General features: G+C 47.2%; 1 protein-coding gene across 8 annotated transcripts in view; it reads right to left on the bottom strand.

Annotated features, from left to right (window-relative positions):
- FGFR2 (fibroblast growth factor receptor 2) overlaps positions 1 to 20,658 on the bottom strand; it is a 95,704-nt gene that overhangs the window by 47,771 nt on the left and 27,275 nt on the right. For all 8 annotated transcript variants that reach the window (XM_049764436.1, XM_049764429.1, XM_049764428.1 and 5 more), the window contains 2 exons: positions 12,096 to 12,265; positions 2,559 to 2,682 (listed from right to left, as the gene is read on the bottom strand). In XM_049764436.1, the coding sequence (XP_049620393.1) occupies positions 2,559 to 2,682; positions 12,096 to 12,265 (294 nt within the window). The remainder of the gene's footprint in view (positions 1 to 2,558; positions 2,683 to 12,095; positions 12,266 to 20,658) is intronic.

The following is a 20,658-nucleotide window of genomic DNA, read 5'->3' on the forward strand; positions in this document are numbered from 1 at the left end:
CAATTACCCAGATTCTGAGCAAAGATGGGAGCTTTCCACACCACCCCTGTTCCCTAAAAATGTCTTCTGCTACACACCAGGCTTCTATTTACAAAGAAGGTTCAGGGAGCAGCAAAGCCTAAGCATTGAGCTTTCATGGATCACACCCCCCTTCCCGGCCCCCAGCATTGTGTCATTTATTGGCCCACAAGGAGCCAGGCAAGCTCCCAAATTAGTGACATCATCAGACTCTCTCCGCATAGCTCCTCCATCACTCCGCATGGCCAGTGCCTCACATGCTTGGCTACAAGACCATCAGTGAGGGATTAATGTGAGATCGCCTAAGTTCATTATCCAGCTGCCCCCATTCAGATCTGACTCCCAACTCAAGAGAGGTTTTGGGGTTTTCAGAAAATGGGGTGGGTGATAGGAGATGGGGGAGGCTTCTGAATGTGCCCCAGACCCACCCACTCAGTCTGCAGCCGTGTACAAGGCAAACATCCTACTGCTGTACTATCACTCCGATTCCTGTTTTGTGATTTTTTTAAAAGGGTTTTCTGGACAATTCAAATACCAAAATGCTCTCTCTTTCTCTCTCTCTCTCAACCCCTTTCTCTCCTCTCTCTACCCACTCTTTTCTCTTTCTCTCTCAACCCCTCTCTCCTCTCTCTACCCCCTCTTTTCTCTCTCTCTTCTTATAAAGAACTTTAATTTTTATTGCAGGTAAAGAAAGGCCTGTAGAACACTGATTTAGGAACATAAACACAGGAGATGTTCAAGGAAGGACTTCGTTGATGGGGAATGAGCCAGAGTTGGAGGTATCACAAAAATCACCCAGGAGACTAAATGAATCAAGGCTTTGAGGGGAGTTAGCTGGGGTCAACACAATACACAAAGGGGCAGATGTATTAGCCACTTGCTGGGCCTCCAGCAAGACTAAGAGAGGGGGCGTTCTGAAAAGAGAAGTCTCCCGGCATCCCAACAAGAGCAAGATGCAGCTTAGGTGAGGTGCTACAGGCTCTCAACAAACCCCACCACCCCCCATACCCCCTCTTTCTTACTGGGTGCAACAGAACCCATCACTAGTGACTGGTCCTGGAAAGAAAGGGGTTTCAAGGGGCCATGGGGTATCAAGAGGCTATGTGAAAATAGTCTAGTGCTCTGGGCACTGTAATAGAAAGACTTTGGGGGGTTCTGTGCACTTCCCTCTACACATTAAAGGGCCTCAGAAAACAGACACTAAACTTTAGTGCCCAGAAACATTTCTTTAGAGGAAGGACTACACGGCATGAACCTTCAAACAACCAGCTGGAAGCTCAATCATCTGAACTTTGCCTTTATCTTCAAAAAATTTTTTAACTTTGGGGATGAGTGATCATACAAGGGTGTTTGCCTTCCCTACAGCCAACCTAGGTTCAATCCCCAGCAGCCAATATAGCCCCCAGAGTGCTCCCAGGATGATCCCTGAGTGCAGATCCAGGAGCAAACCCTGAGCATCACTGGGTGTGGCCCAAAACCAACAAAAACAACAAAAAATTTTTTAAGTAACACTAACATCATAAATGTGTTTTCCTTAATTCTACATACAGGCCTCCTCCTGCTGACCCTTGAACAATATTGCTTCTTTTAGAAGAAACCAAATTCTAGGGTCGGAACCATAGCACGGTGGGAAGGGCGTTCGCCTTGCATGCAGCCAACCCTGATTCAATCCCTGGGATCCCATATGGCTCCCAAGTCTGCCAGGGGTCATTTCTGAGAGCAAAGAGTAAAACCTGAGTGTCATCAGGTGTGGAAAAGGGAAAGAAGAAGGAAGGAAAGTAGGAAGGAAGGAAGGAAGGAAGGAAGGAAGGAAGGAAGGAAGGAAGGAAGGAAGGAAGGAAGGAAGGAAGGAAGGAAGGAAGGAAGGAAGGAAGGAAGGAAGGAAGGAAGGAAGGAAGGAAGGAAGGAAGGAAGGAAGGAAGGAAGGAAGAAAGGAAGGAAGGAAGGAAGGAAGGAGGGAGGGAGGGAGGGAGGGAGGGAGGGAGGGAGGGAGGGAGGGAGGGAGAGAATTCTTGGGTCAGAGAAACAGTTCAGGATTAAGACATATGCTTCTCATATAGCTAACCCCAATTTGATCATTGGCATCATCTAGTATCCTGAGCATGGCTGGGGGCATTCCTAGAAACATCCCCAAATTGGCCAGGTAGAGCTCTAAGGCCCCCCATCCCCACCGGATCCTAATCAAGAAATACTGCAAAGGGGGGCCAGGTGTCCTGAGCACTGCCCAGAAGGTCCCCCAAGTCCAAATAATAGATAAGAATGAAGTTCTTCAAGAACAAAGCTGCACTCTTGCCACCCTATTAACATTTTTCCAGAGTAATGATAGCTGCCAAAATGCCACCAACTTTCATACCACTTCTCACGAGTTGGCACTTGGGAAACCAGCACTCCACACAAAAGTCATGAATCCCGGCTCCTTCAAATAAGATGGGGCTGTCTCCTGGCCCCGTGGCTGACATTTAAGAATAGACCCCGCTCTCCCTAAACCCCAAGGAACCACAATGAATTCACTTTCCCAATGCCCATCAAGCCCCACTCACCAACAACATCCAGGTGATAGGTGTGGTTGATGGAGCCGTATTCATTCTCCACCACACACGTGTAGTTGCCCTTGTCAGACGGGACCACGCTCTCCATGATTAGGCTCCAGTGCTGGTTCCGAACCTGAGGAGATTCAAGGAGGACCCATTGTCAGTGTAGAATACCTGGTTTGCTTGCAGCCAAAAGAAAATCAGAAGGATAAGGAAATTGCAAAGGGGAGACAAAAAATAAAGAATTGATTGAATTTTAATGGGTCCTCCTGCTAAATACCCGATCAAAACAGCCATTCTCAGGGCAGAGCAATGATCCAAAGGGTAGGGCACTTGCCTGGCATGTGGCCAAGCCTAGCTCTATTGCTGGCACTCCTAGGGTTCCCCCACCAGCCCCCACAAGGAGTGATCCCTGAATGAAGAACCAGGAGTAAGCCCTGAATACTGCTGGGTGTGGCCCAAATACCAGAAAAGAAGGAGGAAAACAAATAAAAGAAAACAGCTGTTGTTATCATGGGAAAGGTCTAGTGAACCACGTCACCAGGCTGCAGCAGGGCACTGCCCAGCACATGAGCTACAGTGACTGACTCCACCTCTGAGGACCTACAGGCCCAACACAGAATACTCTGCGTCTATTGATGAGTTTGCCCAACAAGCAGGTGCTGTTTTGAGCACACCTCTCACCTGAGCTCCTTTAACCCACCCCACATGCCACAATCCAGAAGTATGTGCTTTTACCAAAGCCTGTGGGTCCAAAATCTGGGCTTTCAGTTCATGGGCTTTTAGGTCCATGCTGGTATAGAAATTTCTGGAAACCTCACCAAACTTCAGCTAGGGCACAGATATGCCTTTTTTATACTATTCCCCAAAGGTGGCTGAATAAATGCTCCCTGGTCTTGCAAGACAGACCCAAATATGGGAGCAATAGAGCCCTAGGAAGCTCAAGTTGTATATCCATTTTATTTCCAAGATGCAGAGACTTTTTTTTAGAGATAAGCCCCTCAGGTGACTACAGAGTCCTGAGCTCTGTCTACGGGCAGTGTGCCAACAGGCCAGCTTCTCCTGTGCCCACCCAGCTCCCAAAATCTGAATGGGTACCAAGAGAACCTTTGAACATTTTCAAGCAAGTCTGATTTTGCCTGCCTAGGACCAAACCTGTACATATTTCACCTTCAGGGTTCAAAGCTCTCTTGGCACTCTAGGATTAAAGGTGTTCTGGATGGGAGTCATGTAGGATGGCTCAGCACCTTGGCACCACCAAAAGACAAAACTCAATGTTGGGCAAATTACTCTGGAGGAAAAAAAGGCAAGGAAAAAATTAGAAAGCCAGCAGGGCCTATTGAACTATTATTTCAGGAATCCCACCTGACCTTTGGAATGCCATTCCCCGAACATGGCAAAGCTTCTCTGCCTTAATCACAGAAAATCCAATAATACCGCCAGAGCCTTCGCCCGCACACGAGTGATTCAAGGAGCTAAGCTGGAGAAGACTGAAAACCACCTTCCAAATGCTTAGTTAGACACAAGCCAGCCGAGCAGCTGTCTGCTTGGAAAGGCAGTGCCGACAGAGGAGGAATGAAGGAAGAGCCACTGAGGACGCACAGGCCCTGCAAAGAGTGGACAGAGACACCAAAGACCAAGGCCTACTTGAGGCCGAGTCTGATGGAGATTCTGAGCATGCAGGTCGGGCTTCTCCCAGCAGTGCATACCACTCAGCTAATGCTGAGTTCTCCAACTGCAGCTTCCCTGTCCCAGGATGGTAGACATCTCTGAGCCCAAGCCCAGGAGCTTGGTACAGAACCATGGTTATGATCACACTCACCATGGAAGAAGCACGAGATGCTGAAACGAGCCAAGAGATAACCCTGCTCAAATGGAAAGTCTGTGCTGATGAAGATGCTGAACCTCCTGCTCAGGCCACTACATAGAGGAACCTCTCATCTATGCTATAAGGAGAAGCACCATCCTGTCTGCAGGGATGGCAAAGCAGTGGCTACCCACAGTGCCCAGGTTTCTCAAGTACAAGCATGACCCAGTGGGGCCATGAGTCCAGCATCAGATAAGGACCAGTCCCAGCTCCTCCACTAACTAACCAAGGCTGATGCACCTGCCAGGTGACCACCTCTCCCACTTCCCAGCCCTTCAGGGTGGCAGAAACAGGCACCACCACCACCCCATCTCCCTGTCCCCTGAGGAACATGTCACGTGTCAGAAGCCACTAGCCTTTGCGTCATCAAGCCACATAATCCAAGGTTGAGCCCCGCTGTAAATATTCAGTTCTTTGAGAACCTGCTCAAATGTCAGGCCTATAAGCCCTTAAGCAGGGCAGTGCCTGGCTCTGGGCCACAGCCAGACGGTCAATGTCTTTCTCTCGCCTGGACCAGATCTGGCCCTGGGCAGATCCACAGGGAGCTGGACCCAAGGCATGCTGGGAGGCAGCAGCCGGCTAGGTCTCAGACATTACTTCTTGTGCACGAAGCCCCTGTTCTGAGTCACTGGGTCACAGGGCCAAGCCCTCTTTTTTTTGGGGGGGGGGGGGTGTCAGCTCTTGGAGGAGAAGAGAAGATTCCACCTCATCTCATAGGATGTATAGGTCCCCTAAATATTTGCTTCCTGGACGTCCACCACAAATATTCATCAGTTAATGTTTACCAAGTGATTTCAAAATGAGACTCACACAATTGTGTGTATGTCCTGAGACCCACAATCAATAGTGGCCTGAGCAGTGTTGGCTGGTTAATGTGTATTAACTGCCTTGGAGTGGCATGGCTACCCAAATGGACAAGAAGGTAGCCTCCCATAGTCTGCCACTTTTGTGGGGAGTATTATCCCATTTATTAGTGGGTGCTAATGACAAGCCAAACAACTGTATAAAGATGGGAACAAAGGCCCAAAGTGGGGGCATGTTTTTAAACACTGTGTTGGCTGACACACCCACTCTTTGGTGGGGACCTCCAGAAACTACCTTTTAACCAACAGGGCAGATACTCTTGTCCCCACCTTCACAAGCTCCTAAATTCCTCTGCTCTGAAAGGTGAGAGCCAGGAGACAGAGGCAGGGAGGACTCAACAGGAGAAATGCAAACTTGAAGCCATAATGAGATTCTGTGTCTCAGAAGCTCATTAGCCATCATTAGGAAGATCAGAGTGAGAGCAGGGAGGGAGAGAAACAAACAGGGCAGGGGAGCAGGATTGGAGAAGCCCTCCCAGGGGAATCACTTACTAGCAACACATGGGAGTGAGGAGTTGGAGAAGAAAGAAATAATTTCCATTTCCATAAATGTAGGAAGAACAGGAACTCCTAAGCAAGTGATGTGTGTGAGGATTAAACCTCCCATCAAAAGGGCCATGGATAAGAGGTCCTTTAGTCTAGAGGAGCCAAGAGTAGTTTGTTCTTTTTTTTTTTGGGGGGGGGGGGGGCTCACACCCAGAGGTGTTCTGGGGTTACTCCTGGCTCTGCACTCAGGAATCACTCCTGGCAGTGCTCGGGGGACCCTTAAACCTAGGTTGGCTGGATGCAAGGTGAACACCCTCTGCACAGTGCTATCACTCTGGCCCCTAAGAGTTTATTTAAGGGAAAAACCAGGAGCATTTTCTCAAAAGCAGTACTCTTCCACTCATAGCAGGTAAGATAACCTAAAATTAGAGGGAAAAAGCAAAAGGAAAACCAAATATGGATAGTCAAGATTCTAATGTAGCCAAGTCATGCACACATATATGCATACATTTGCCTAGACACCAACAAACACACACAGCCTAGCCTTCGGGGCGCATCCAGGCCTACCAATGCCAATGGCCTGTGACGTCAACATTGCTCAAGGCAGAAAGAAAATATACTTGGTGGCTGGCACTAAACTTTCCGTAATTAAGTGGTTGGGCAAGGAATGTTGTTTACTTGCTTCTCATTTTCACTTTTCAAATTTAAACTGAAACTGCCTGTGCGCGCAGCTTCACACACACACACACACACACACACACACACACACACACACACACACACACCAAGCTGCCTGACTGAACCACCAACTCAAGAATTCTCTGGCAGACCTAATGCAAAAGTTGGGAGAAAAGAAAAAAAATCTCATCCCAAGCAACACAGCACATTTCTTTCTTCTCATTCCCGCCTGCAGCCACATCTTGATGGAATTCTTCACTGCTTTTCATCAGCCAATGAAGAAAATTAGCAAAACTAGATTCACTCAAAAAAAGGTGGGGGGGCACACCATTTCACTACTGCAGCAAAGCAACAAGAAGAACACAGCTGAACTCTTCCTAGGAACACAAAAAAGTGAATTCCACAAACATTCCACACACCCTGTCAACAGGAAAACAAGAGGCAGCCCAGACAGGTCTTGTCAGAATTCCTGCTAACCAAGTCTCCTCAGGGCAGGCCAGCCTCCGTCCTCCTCCTCCTCCTCCTCCTCCTCCTTGTTGGCCAGTAGGAACAGAGGCTTAGACTGCAAGATGCCTGCACACCTTGGGAAAGAGCGAAGGTCACTTCCTGGCCTGTCATCTGCATGTGTAGATTCCACATAGCAAAAGAAAACAAATAAGTAAATAAATAAAAATAAAGCCTTGGAGCATTTCCAAAGACACAGGTGTTCAGTGACACATGGAATAAATACCCAGAAGCAGAATGGAAGATGTGATGAACAAAGCTCCCAGAACTTCACAGCATCCACAATCCAAAGGATTGTTTGTGGATAACAATCCCTTTCATCCAGTGGTTTCCCAATTCTGATTTGGCCTATTGTTTCCTTTTCAAGGAAAAAGTAAAAATCATAGCATCTAGCATCCCCCAAAATTTACCTTAACTAAGTGTACCCCCCCAAAGGCCCAGGACCCCCAACTCAACACACTTTGGTGCTGAGGATGAAAGAACTAATGCAGAGGACCAGACACACTTTGGGGGTACGCATGAAGGAACAGAGACCGGGGACCCTTCAGAAAGACTCCTGGGCAGAGGCTCAGAGGCTGTGAGAAGCAAAGGCTAAGGTTGCTATTCTCTTCAGCATCTGTCCTCAAATCACCAAACTGCTGTCAAGGACTTTCGACACCACAAGGGACCAGCGAGGATGGACATATCTTCATCTTCCTCACACACCAAGACTAATCACCTGACCCAGCAGCCCAGCTTCATGCTAGATGGGAAGGACTGGCTAGAAGAAACCTCTGTCTGCTGTGTGTATGAGTGGCCACCTTTGCCACCAAAGTTCGAGTGTCTGGCAGCAGGAGCTAGACAAGCAGAAGGGAGATTCATCTGGCCACAAGCAGCCTTGTCCAAGCATCCCGTACACGTAAGGGAAATGACCCAATGGACAAGGTTCCTGGTTCAATTTAGAGCAAGAACATGCAAAAGTAGAGAGAGAAAATAGATTCGAGGTTCCCCAGGAAGAATTGATGAAGTGATAAAATTTTACCTAACGAATAGGTAATAATTTCTGTTTCTGTTTAGGATAAGGAGAAAGGTTTGAAAATAAAGGGCAGAATCTCATGTAACAGTTGTTTTCTTTTACAACAAAGCCTCACTCGGCTTATAAAAATTGGAATATTATCTCTCCAACTCCTAATACTGGTTTATGCTGCATTAAAAAAATGATCACACAGTGCCAGAGAGGTAGTACAGTGGGCAGGTATCTGTCTTGCAATTGGCAGACCCAGGTTTGATTCCCAGCATCCTATAGGTTCCCCCAAGCATAGCCAGGAGTGATTCCTGAGTGCAGAGCCATGCCGGGTATGGCTCAAAAAGAAAAATTTAAAAAAGAAAATCATGTAGGTAGGACCAGAGAGATTGTATTGTACAGTGGGCAGGGTGTTTGCCTTGCTAAGCCAGGTTTGATCCCCAGCCAAGAGTGGTTGCTGAGACTAGGAAGAATCTACTGTCCCTAACATGGGTCCCAGTCAGGCCCTATGAGGGAGGCAAGAGACAGTTGCTTCTGACTGATGAGCTCACATTCACGTGGCCACATATACACCCATAGATGAGGGACCCTTGTCAGACCTTATCAAGTCCTTATCAAAAGGCTCCATGGAACTTCCCAGTGTCTGGGGTTCTCCAAATCAATGTCCAAAGGCACATCTCCTCTGACAGCATGACCCACCTAGGTTCATTTCCTCTACATCGGTGGGGTGACAATCCATGACAAGTTCACATCCTCCACCCCACAGAGGATAAAGAACCAGCATGGCTCCCCCAAACCCCATCATAGCACATTCCTAAGGGGCAGGACCAGTTCCCCTTTAAACAGAAAATAAGAAGGACCCAAGTGATAGTACAGCAGGGAAGGCACTTGCCTTGTATGTGGTTGACCCAGGTTTGATTCTGGCCAAGGTGTGCTGGACCCTGTGAGGAAGCCCAAGGTTCTGAGAGTTGGGCTGAAAGGCCTCTACCACCCTCAAGGGGCTCCCAGGGACCCCATTTATCCTGAAAGTCCCCCTCCTTGTCTCTTCAACTCCCCTAACAATTTGCTTTATAACAGAAAACAGCCAATACAGTAGCCATCATTTTCATAGGGACAAAGTGACAAAGGTCAGTTTTCCCGTCTTCCTTACTCAGCCTCTCTAGCCTATCACTGGGAGAAAGCCATGGGCTCAGCGGCCACAGAGATTGAGGAACTCGGGCCAAAAAATCACACAGAAGTAAATCCTGAGGTGCTAAGGCCCCAAGCCTGGAAGGAAAAAAGAATTAACTCAGCTAAGAGGCCCAGGTATGACCCAGGAGTGGACCACCAACCCCAGATAAAGAAACCCCAGCCTTATGCTTCGTCACAGGCCTGAAACAGACCTGCAGATAAGAGGGTCCCATATCCCAGTCTAAAGTCTGAAACACAGACATGGAAAAGAATGTTCTCACGCCTGTATAGAACAATGGCTACAAAGCAATGGCGACCAAGTGTGTCCAACCAGGTTCAACATTAGAGACTCCCAGTTTCCCTCTCATACTACATTTCTTTCTTGTTTCCTACTAAGAGAGACACATGGCAGATGTGGGTGTCATCTTTAAAAATGGTTGATGTGATGTCATCTTTAAACATGGCGAATATGGGTATTATCTTTAAACATGGCAAATATGGGTATTATCTTTAAACATGGAAGACATGAGTGTCTTCTTTAAACATGGCGGATATGGGTGTCATTTTAAACATGGCAGATAGGAGTATAATCTTTAAACACAGAAGATGTGAATATTATCTTTGAACATGGTGAATATGAGTGTCATCTTTGAGCAGGGCCATTTATCAGACAGGTCACCACAGCACACACTCCCACAGGCAATTTTTGAGCACTCACTTCTTCTGGATAAGAACTAAAGAATTCATCTCTCTCTCTTTCTCTCTTCTCTCTCTTTCTTTCTCTCTCTTCTCTCTTTCTTTCTCTTTCTCTCTCTTCTCTCTTTATTTCTCTTCTCTCTCTTTCTTTCTCTCTCTCTCTTCTCTTTCTCTCTCTCTCTTCTCTCTCTTTCTTTCTCTCTTTCTCTCTCTCTCTATCCCTCAGACTCACTGGCCCACAACATAACCTAGCCATGCCAGATTTTCACAGCTGGTCCCTCCTGGGAAAAGCAGGTGGCCCCCACCAGGCCCAGAGTCCAGCCACATACAGACTCCAGCACAGGCGAATGGATGCATCAAAGACTGAAGGGCCCAGATGGGCACCGGCAGGGACAGAGCTGTCACCGCAAGCCCCTGCTGAGCTACAACATTTGCCACGTGCTGGGGAGGGGGGCTCAAGGGGCCCATGGGGAGGGCAGGGTAGACTGGCAACACTCCAAAGAGCCCCCCATCCTCCTAACCGCGACTTCATCCTCCCTCCTCCACCCCCATTCCTGCCTCCAGCTCACACACAGCTACCACACTTCCCCTTCTCAAATTCCGAACACTCTGGTTTCAGTTTTACAGACTATAAAGCAGACAGAAAACAGACTCTCAACTTTCGACCCTTCTGTTATTAAACTCTCCTTCCACAAAGAACAATGCGAAGGGGGATTATGCTTTCAAATTATAGGTAAGTCCAGGGTCATTCTTTTTTTTTTAAGTATCAAACATGGAAGTGATCAATTATGATAATTACCCTTCATTTGAAAGAACAAAAGTCCCTTCTAGTTCCTACAGATTTTTGACCAATTTTTGTTTGTTTGGTTTTTAGGTTTGGGGCCACACCCTACAGTGATCAGATTCCTCCTGGCTCTGTGCTGAGAAATTATTCCTCCTGATGGTGTCCAGAGGATGATATGGGGTGTCAGAGATCAAATCCTGGTCAGCCATGTGCAAGACAAGTGCTCTACCTGCTATAGTACATCGCCAGCCCCAGAATTTTGGTCATTTAAAGAAATGAAAATAAAAATGTTAAGAAATAGGGGCTGGAAAAATAGGTCAAGAATGAAGGCTCTTGCTTTGGCATGCAGTCAACCTGGGCTCAAACCTGGCAACCCACTAGACCCCCCCAAGCACCAACAGAAGCAACCCCTGAGCTCAGAGCTAGAAGTAGTCACTGTGTACCACTGAATGTGACCCAAAACCAAAATAAAAGCATCAAAAAGAGAGGCTGAGTCAATAGTACAGTGGGTAAGGCCTTGCACTTGGTCACTCAGATTCAATCACATGTATTCCCCTGAACCCTATCAGGAATGATCCCTGAGTGCAAGTCAACAGTGAGCCCAGACATCACTGGGTATGTCTATAAACAGACAGACACACACACACACACACACACACACACACACACACACACACACACACACAATTTAAAAATGTAAGGAACAAAACATTCTGGAGTCAAAGAGATAATACAACAGGTAGGGCATTTGCCTTGCATGCAGGGCACCTGGGTTTGATCTCTGGCACCATATAAGGGTCCCCTGAACCCTACCAGGAACAACTCTAGAATGCAGAGCCATGAATAAGTCCTAAGCATGACCAGGTGTGGTTCAAAAACCAAACCAAGGGACCAGAGAGATAGCACGGAGGTAGCGCATTTGCCTTGCATGCAGAAGGATGGTGGTTCGAATCCTGGCATCCCATATGGTTCCCTGAGCCTGCCAGGAGTGATTTCTGAGGGAAGAGCCAGAAGTAAACCCTGAGCAATGCCGGGTGTGACTCAAAAACAAAACAAACAAACAAACAAACAAAAGATATAAATAAGAATTCAGTCACTTCTGGGTAACATTGGGAAGGAAGAAAGATGGCAGAAGTAAGAAAAGGAAGGAAAGAAAGGAGGAGGGGAAGGGGGAAGGAAGGAAGGGAGGAGGGGAAGGGGGAAGGAAGGAAGGAAGGAAGGAAGGAAGGAAGGAAGGAAGGAAGGAAGGAAGGAAGGAAGGAAGGAAGGAAGGAAGGAAGGAAGGAAGGAAGGAAGGAAGGGAGGGAGGGAGGAAGGAAGGGAGGGAGGAAGGAAGGAAGGGAGGGAGGGAGGGAGGGAGGGAGGGAGGGAGGGAGGGAGGGAGGGAGGGAGGAAAAGGAAGGGGAGAGAGAGAGAGAGAGAGAGAGAGAGAGAGAGAGAGAGAGAGAGAGAGAGAGAGAGAGAGAGAGAGAGAGAGAGAGAGAGAGACTCCTACTTTATAGCCTCCGATGCGGTGCTCTTGCTTAAACTCCTTCCCATTTTTCAACCATCTCATAGTGGGGGTCGGGTTGCCTCCAGCTGGGCAGCGGAACTTGACAGTGTTGGCTGCGGGCACAGCATGCAGTCTTTTTTCCATCTTCTCCGTGTTGGTCCAGTAGGGGGCTCCTGTTTGGAGGGAACAGCATCAGGAAGTGAATGAGGGGCCGCTCCATCCCCATGATTAGTCTCTGAGCAGGTACCAAATGTACTTTCCTCGCACCTGTGCATAACCTGACATTTTTTTGCAGCCCCTGGGTGGGGGAAATGTCACCTGTGACTGGTTCTGAGACCCCCAATGCCCATCTTCCCCATGCCAGAAAGAATAGAAAGCGATTTGAGTCACGAGATCAAATGCTACCTCAAGTACAGCGCTACCATACACCATGCCCAGAGTCCTCCCCAGGCAGAGCGAGTCAGCATAGCAGGCCCATGAAATGCTGACCCAGACACCCCAATAAAAACATGTGCTCCCAATCCCATCAACGGCACCACCGGCACCTGACTTTATGACTCTTTCAAACGTTTTTATTTTGTATTGCGAGTCTGTGGTTTACAGTGCTATTAACTATGGTTTCTCATGCACTAGATTCCAACACCACACACATCACCAGTGTGGTTCCCCCATGCCACCATCTCAAGGACCCCAACAACCCTCTGAAATACTAGCACAAATTGTCATCCTGATAAAATTAAGTAATTCACAAGTTTTCTCAGCATTTTATAAAACAAATCTTAAAAATATGATCACTAAATATTTTTTATTTTATTTATTTATTTATTTGGTTTTTGGGCTAGACCAGGCAGGGCTCAGGGGTTACTCCTGGATCTGCACTCAGGAATCACTCCTGGCAGGCTCTGGGAACCATGAGATGCCTGGGATAGAACCCAGGTTGGCCTCATGCAAGGCAAACACCCTCACTGCTGTACTATCACTCTGGTCCCTAAATTTTATTTTAATTGGAAAAAAGATCTTTCAACAGAGTGAATGTAAAAATTCTACCACTGTGCCTACGTAAAACTCACCAATTCAAAAACGTTACTACTTAATTAAATAGAAGCATACTTATGTTGAGCAGTAGCTTCTAAATCAAGAGAGAGAAGCAATTTTTGAAGCTCAAGAGAAAATAAAATATGTTTGCAAATGCTTGAGGGAGGAACATTTTACCTAATAAGAGCAAAGCCATCAACCCATAATAATGTTGTCTCTTCGATTCTAAGAATCAGCACTAAGACAAACTATGGGAGTGCTTAGTATTTGTAGAACACCAAACCAAAGGCCCTTCTATGTTTAATACATTAGCTCCGACAGCAGTCCAACAAGAAAGTATAATTCTGACTCTTAAGGAGAGATCAAGGCATAGGAGTTAAATAATTTGCCCCCAAATTACAAAACTAGGAATAGGTGCAGCTGGCACTTAAAAGCCTAGGAGTAGAACTCAGAACCCAGAGCTCAGAGCTCAAAGTCTAGAACTCCAGTCTGTAAGAGCCAGTTCTGCCAACAGGTTGGGCTCCATCCCTTCAATCACCCAGTGGTCACACTGGAGTCCTGCAATTAGCCTGAGCCCAAAGCACACGTCAGCTTACTGCTCCCCAGAACTGAAAGCTTGTGCAGCAATGTTCAACGCTTACGTGTCTGTTGATCGTAGCAAAGAGCTAACTAAAATCTCTGTCAACCCCTGAAGCACATGTAGACTACCATATGTGGCATTAGGGATGCAACCAACAGTGGCCACATTAACCCCTGTACTGTCTTCTCTCTGGCCCCAAGACATTTCTTAATAAGCCAAGTATATCTTGATCCTACTCATCTAAGTACCGAGGAAATGAGGGGTGCTAACAAGATGCCAGAATGTGCAAGGAGAAGCAAATCATGAGATTATTCGCGAACCCCAGAGAGAAAGAGGCCGGGGGAGATGGGGTGGGGGGGGAGACATGAGGCCGCATTCTTGCCTCCACATCCACTTGTTGCCTTTGCAATGAGAAGGCAACTTAGGAGGCACAAACTTGGAGTGTCAAATACCCATACAAACCCCTTTTCTCTGAAGGGCTCTTCAGGCAACATTCAGGTTCCCCCTGACTCCTTTGCAGGGCCTGCCAGTCAGGGAAATGATTCAGTGATCCTTCCCTTAAAAAGCTGCTAGTGGGCCAGAGTGATAGTAGAGGGGGGAGGGTGCTTGCCTTGTATATAGCTGACCTGGGTTCGATCCCCGGCAACTTACATGCTTGTTCAAGCTGACCAGGAGGGATGCCTGAACACAGAGCCAAGAATGAGTTCTGAGCACCGCTGGGTGTGGCCCCCAAACAAAACAAAACAGAATAGAAGAAAAGCTGCAACTTACAAAAATCCCCTTCACCGCCCTCACCACTCAAAAGAAACCATTAGGGATAGAAAATGAATAGCTTTGTGGGCACACAAAGACCAACAAATCGACCTACATGAAAGGCACACCTCACGCGGTCAGGTGTCTGTGGACTGTTCCAATGAACACAATGGCCTATTCATATGACTTAGCTAAAGATTCATGTCGTGACTCTTTCCACAGGCATCAATTACCACCACGCTGACCCTCCGAATGTCTTTCCTTTTATGCTAAGAAACCCACAAAGGGGTTGGGAGATGGTTCTCAGGCCAGACACAGGCTCTGCCTGCTAGAGACTAGATTCCTCCCCCGGCACCTCACAGGAACTTGCAGCATGGCCAGGAGTGACATGCCTTGATTAACTCTGTGCCTTGATTTCCTCACCTGCCTCTGAACGTATTTCTAGAATTAGCACGTAATGAGTTGTAGCCCCACCCCGCAAAACCAAAATTGAACATAAGAAGTTCAGTGGATAGGTGCTTGCCTACCATAAACGATGCTTTGGATTTATCCTAAACTGTGTCACCCCAAAACTGAAATGAAGGGCAGGAGCGATAGCACAGCAAGAAAGGCATTTGCCTTGCATGCAGACGACCTGGGTTCAATCTCCGGCATCACATAGGGTTCCCCAAACACTGCCTGAAGTGACCCCTAAGTTCAGAGCCCAGAGAAACCCCTGAGCACTATAGGGTGTAGCCCAAAAAACAAAACAACAAAAAAAAATGTTGATAAGTTTTAAGACTAGGTTTGTGAGTCAGTTAATCTCCCTCCCAGTGTTCCAAGCTGCTGTTGATGTTCTGACCAACTCCAGGAGCACCCCCCAAATACCCAGACAACTTAGTCCACACAGGGGCAGTTAGTACCTAAGTCTTAGTGACTGGGCACAGGGTTAAAAATTCTATGGAAATTTCTGGCAGGTGGTCACTGCCCCGGGGTGAGACTGAAACCATCCACAGGACACCTATAAAATCTGCAGACACGCAGACATTGGGCATCTTTTTTTTTTGTTTTTTTTTTTTTTTTGGTTTTTGGGTCACACCCGGCAGTGCTCAGGGGTTACTCCTGGCTGTCTGCTCAGAAATAGCTCCTGGCAGGCACGGGGGACCATATGGGACACCGGGATTCGAACCAACCACCTTAGGTCCTGGATAGGCTGCTTGCTATCTCTCCGGGCCCGACATTGGGCATCTTATCTCACATCCCAGGGACTCAAGATAGACAGGGGCCCCATATATCTCATGGCAAAGCAAAGGCAGGTAAGCAGTAGGAAGCAGAAATCACAACCATCCACCGAATCTGGATTCACAAAATGAGCTGTTTGTTGAAGGAAATTGGAAAGGAGTAGGGGGACAGTGGAAGTGGCAAGGGCACCCCCATCCTCCTGACCTGAATCCCCCAAAACCCCCTTTCTGGCAACTACTCAGAGAACACACCAGACTGCTTCTGCATCCAATCCTGCCTTAATTTCAGGGAGTCCATTCAGAGGCATCTGGGTAGTGTGTCACTGGTGGGAAGAATTTCAGGACAACAGTCGCTCCCCCAAATTCACTACTAGCAAAGCCTGAGGAGCCTGTAAGATCTCAAGAAATAACTACACCCTTGGGCTGGAGAGATCGAGGATGCTGCCTTGCACACAAAGCGACCTGGGCTGAATCCCCAGCACCCTCACAGAGTCCCCTGAGCACCGCCACAAGTGATCCCTGAGCACAGTACCAGGAATCAGCCCTGAGCACAGGTGGGTGTGGCTCCAACCCCCAAACAGAGAAAGATCTTGGCCCGTTAGGTCCTCCCTAAATCACAGCCTTATGTCCTGAGTCTGCGATATTTCCCACCCACTTTGCGATCTGGACTCATGGAGTTTCCACCCCACCCCCCCACCCACCTTCCCCCAGCATCCCCAAGGATGAGCAGGCAGCTGGTGAGAAGTTCCTAGCAGGCTGTATGCCTCCTTGCCAGAAGGATCCAGAGCAGCAGGCCCCTGGCAGGAAATGGAAGCCACCTAGAAGGGAATGCCAGCACAGGAAGCAGGGAGAGACCACCTGCTGCCAGGCCTTCATAGATGGGTCAGTTTTACCTAAAAGGCATCTGCCCCAGCAGGCTGTGGGGAAGCCAAGCATGACTGTAACCCCTGATCCTTCTGTTTTGTTTGTTGGTTGTTCTTAGGTTTTGGGACCACAACCAGAGATGCTGAAGGGTTACTCCCGACTCTGCATTCAGGGACCCTAGAAGGATGTCGGGTCAGCCACATACAAGGCAAATGCCCACCTGACTGGGCTATCTCTCAGCCCCAGCCCTCAATCCACCTTCCCTGGTCTAGGATTTGGGTCAATGAGGAGTAAGATGAAAGAGCTGAACAAGGTGGGATTATGGGGTGCATCTCCAATGGCGGAAGGGGTTGACTAAATTGGGAATAAACAAGATAATTCCAATGACGGGATGGCCCCTTCTCCCTAATTCACTCTCGGATCTTTTGATACAATCCCTGGCCCCACACCACACTTTCTTTATCTGTAAATACTGGTCCTGAGTAGGCACAAAGGGCAAGACCCAGAAAGGGAGGAAGGAGATGGGAAAAGGGAGGAGAAAAGTGAGAAGGAGAGAAGAAAAGAGAGAGGAAGGAAGGAAGGAAGGAAGGAAGGAAGGAAGGAAGGAAGGAAGGAAGGAAGGAAGGAAGGAAGGAAGGAAGGAAGGAAGGAAGGAAGGAAGGAAGGAAGGAAGGAAGGAAGGAAGGAAGGAAGGAAACCACCCAGAACACACAGGCTGGCTGGAAGACTCATCTACCTTAGACATGGGCTCCCTCGCCAATGTCTGTCTGCTGGTCAATCCTCTTTTGTGTCTAATGATCAAGAGTGGAGCACCAGGTGTGGGTGGTCTACTCTGAACCCTCTTTGCTTAGGAAGCCAGAACGCAAGGAGATGAATGGTCCAGATGGGCGGCTAGTGAGAACTCAAGCAACAAACGAGGGTGCTGAATTATACACTGACAAGGTCCCTGACAACCAGAACACACTTCTCAGGTGGTATATTCTAGGCCAGGGGTCTCAAACTCAGGGCCCGCAGGCCGTTTGCGGCCCTCTGTACAACATTTTGTGGCCCAAGGCAGGCCTTCAAATATCGCAGTATTCGCGATTATTCGTTTACCTAATAAGCTCAATAAAAATCACATTAGTAAGAAAAAAAATCGCATTAAACATTAGCATACCCCGAGCAGTTCTGTTCGGGGTATGCAAATGTTTAATGCGAATTTTTGCGATATTTTTCTCACTAATGCCATTTTTTTATTGCAAATATTCAGTAAGCGAATAATCGCAAATACTTTGCGCCTAGCACAGATGTCATTTCCACAGCTCCCGCCCGCTGTCCCTTGCATTATTGGAGGCCTAAGGGAGAGAAGGGAGAGAAGTTTATTACAGAATTAGATTTTGTCATACCTTCATTATGACTTCATCAAAGCCTGCAGTGAAGAGAAAGATTGATGACGATCACAGACAATTTCAGGAAAAGTGGGAGATGCAGTATTTCTTTGTTGAGCACAGGGGCATCCCCACATGTCTTATTTGCTCAGAGAAAGTTGCAGTGCACAAGGAATACAACTTGAAACGCCATTATTCAACTAAACATGCTGAGGAATGTGCAAAGTATCAAGCAAATGAGAGAGTCAAGTGGGTTGCCAGTCTTAAAGCATGTCTAATGAGGCAACAAGATTTCTTCAAGAAAGCAACCAAAGAGAATGTTGCATCAGTTGAAGCTAGTTACATGGTTAGTGAGATGATTGCTAAGGCAGGGAAACCATTCACAGAAGGAGAGTTTGTTAAAAAATGCATTTTACAGGCTGCAAGTATTATCTTGTCCGGAAAAGAAAAGTCAGTTTAGCAAAATCAGCCTTTCTGCCAACACTGTGGCAGAGTGCATTTCTGACATGTCAAGTGATATTTATCATCAACTGTGTGAGAGAGCCAAATGTTTTGATGCATACTCAGTTGCTCTTGACGAGGGCACAGATATAACAGACACTGCACAGCTCACAATTTATGTCCATGGTGTTAATTGCAATTTTGAATTGACAGAGAAGCTGCTCACAATTCCAATGCATGGCCAGACCACCACTAATGAGATATTTCAGCATCTGTGTGATGCCATTGAGAATGCAGGTTTGCCATGGAAGAGGTTTGTTGGAATAATAACTGATAGAGTGCCATCGATGACAGAGGAAAAATGGACTGGTGGCACTTGTTCAAAAAAAACTTGAAGAGGAGGGTGTAGAGAAGGCAATTGCTCTTCACTGCATTATCCATCAGCAGGCCCTTTGCAGTAAATGCCTGCCTTGTGACAATGTGATGTCTGTTGTTGTGAAATGCATCAACCAAATCAGATCCAGGGGCTTAAAGCACAGGAGGTTCCATGCTTTTTTAGAGGAAATGGAGTCAGAATATGGAGATGTGCTCTATGTCACCGAGGCAGGTTGGCTCAGCAGGGGAAATGTCCTGAAAAGATTTTTTGAGTTGAGAGAAGAAGTGAAAGCCTTCATGGAGAAGGATGGGAATGCTATTTCTGAGTTGAGTGATCACAAATGGCTCATGGACTTAGCTTTTCTTGTTGACATCACACATAAGCTGAATGTACTAAACAAGATGTTACAAGGCCCAGGGCAGCTTATCAGTGCTGCCTATGACAACCTGAGAGCATTCTCCACAAAACTTGTGTTATGGAAATCCCAACTCTCTCAGACAAACCTTTGCCATTTCCCAGCATGCAAGGAACTTGTGGATGCAGGCATACCATTCAGTGGTGAGAAATATGTTGATGCTATTTTTAAGCTAGAGAAGGAATTTGATCACAGATTTGCAGACTTCAAAAAGCACAGAGCCACTTTCCAAAGTTTTGTGGACCTCTTTTCCTTTGATGTGCAAGATGCCCCTCCTGTGCTTCAGATGGATCTCATTGACCTGCAATGCAACTCTGATCTCAAAGCCAAGTTCAGGGAGATTAGTGGAAAAGCAGACATGCATGGGCAATTTTTGAGAGAATTGCCCCCCAGCTTCCCTGAGCTTTCCCGAATGTTCAAGCGCACTATGTGCCTTTTTGGGAGCACATATCTGTGTGAAAAGTTATTCTCCACATTGAACTTCAATAAGTCAAAGTACAGGTCTAGACTTAATGAAGATCATCTTCAAGCCATGCTAAGGGTCTCAACTGCTTCCTCTCTAAAGCCAAATGTGGCTCAGAGTTGTGAGAAGAAGCGCTGTCAAGTCTCTGGCAGCAAGGAATAAGCAAAAGATGCCGTGTTCAGAAGAACTGTGCATGATCTTCACTCAATGTTCTATTCATGTTCAGAAGAAATAATTAAAACTGTTAATAATGACGTTTGAGGACTTTTTTTTGTGAAATCCCTTATGCAGCCCTGCCTCACCCCAACTTTGCCTCCTGCGGCCTCCAAGTAATTGAGTTTCTAGGCAGAGATAGATTCTGTCAACATTGGTAGGACTGGGAGACTTCTCTGCACCCTAAAATTAAAACCTAATGAGAAATCAGTGGTGCTAAGCATTTTCCAACACTATGATTCTCTATGGGGAGAGAGGGAGAGAGAGAGAGAGGAGAGAGAGGAGAGGGGAGAGAGAGGGGGGGAAAGAGAGAGTGAGAGAGGAGAGGGGAGAGAGAGAGAGAGAGAGAGAGAGAGAGAGAGAGAGAGAGAGAGAGAGAGAGAAGGAGGTGCCCTCGCAGTTTTGAGAGAAACCAGAGAATCGTATTACCCGGGTACCAGAAGACATTGGCTTTGGTGACCATCTGGTCCAGGGCTGATGTGATCAGTGTCATTCAGAAAGGTCAAGTGATTGGATCAAGGTCACATGGCCAGAGGCCAGACTGAAGCTCAACCACTTCTCCAAAATCCCTGGGCAGTGCTCTTTCCATCACTCCATGCTGCCCTTTGAACTCCTGTGGCAATTAGGTCAAAAGTCCAAGATTGATGTGAGCATGATGCCTGGTGACTGTCAACTGTATTTTTATTGATGAAAGAAAAAAAGCCTGTTTCAGCTCCTAGATTAAGTCTCACAAACTCCCTAATGCCCACTAAGGCTTCTGTATTAAGTCTATAATTAGGGCCTTTAAAAATATCACGAATCATGACATTTGAAAGTTTCACCCTGGCTCCAACGGACAG

Source organism: Suncus etruscus, chromosome 17 (genome assembly GCF_024139225.1).
Source record: "Suncus etruscus isolate mSunEtr1 chromosome 17, mSunEtr1.pri.cur, whole genome shotgun sequence".
NCBI lineage: Eukaryota > Metazoa > Chordata > Mammalia > Eulipotyphla > Soricidae > Suncus > Suncus etruscus.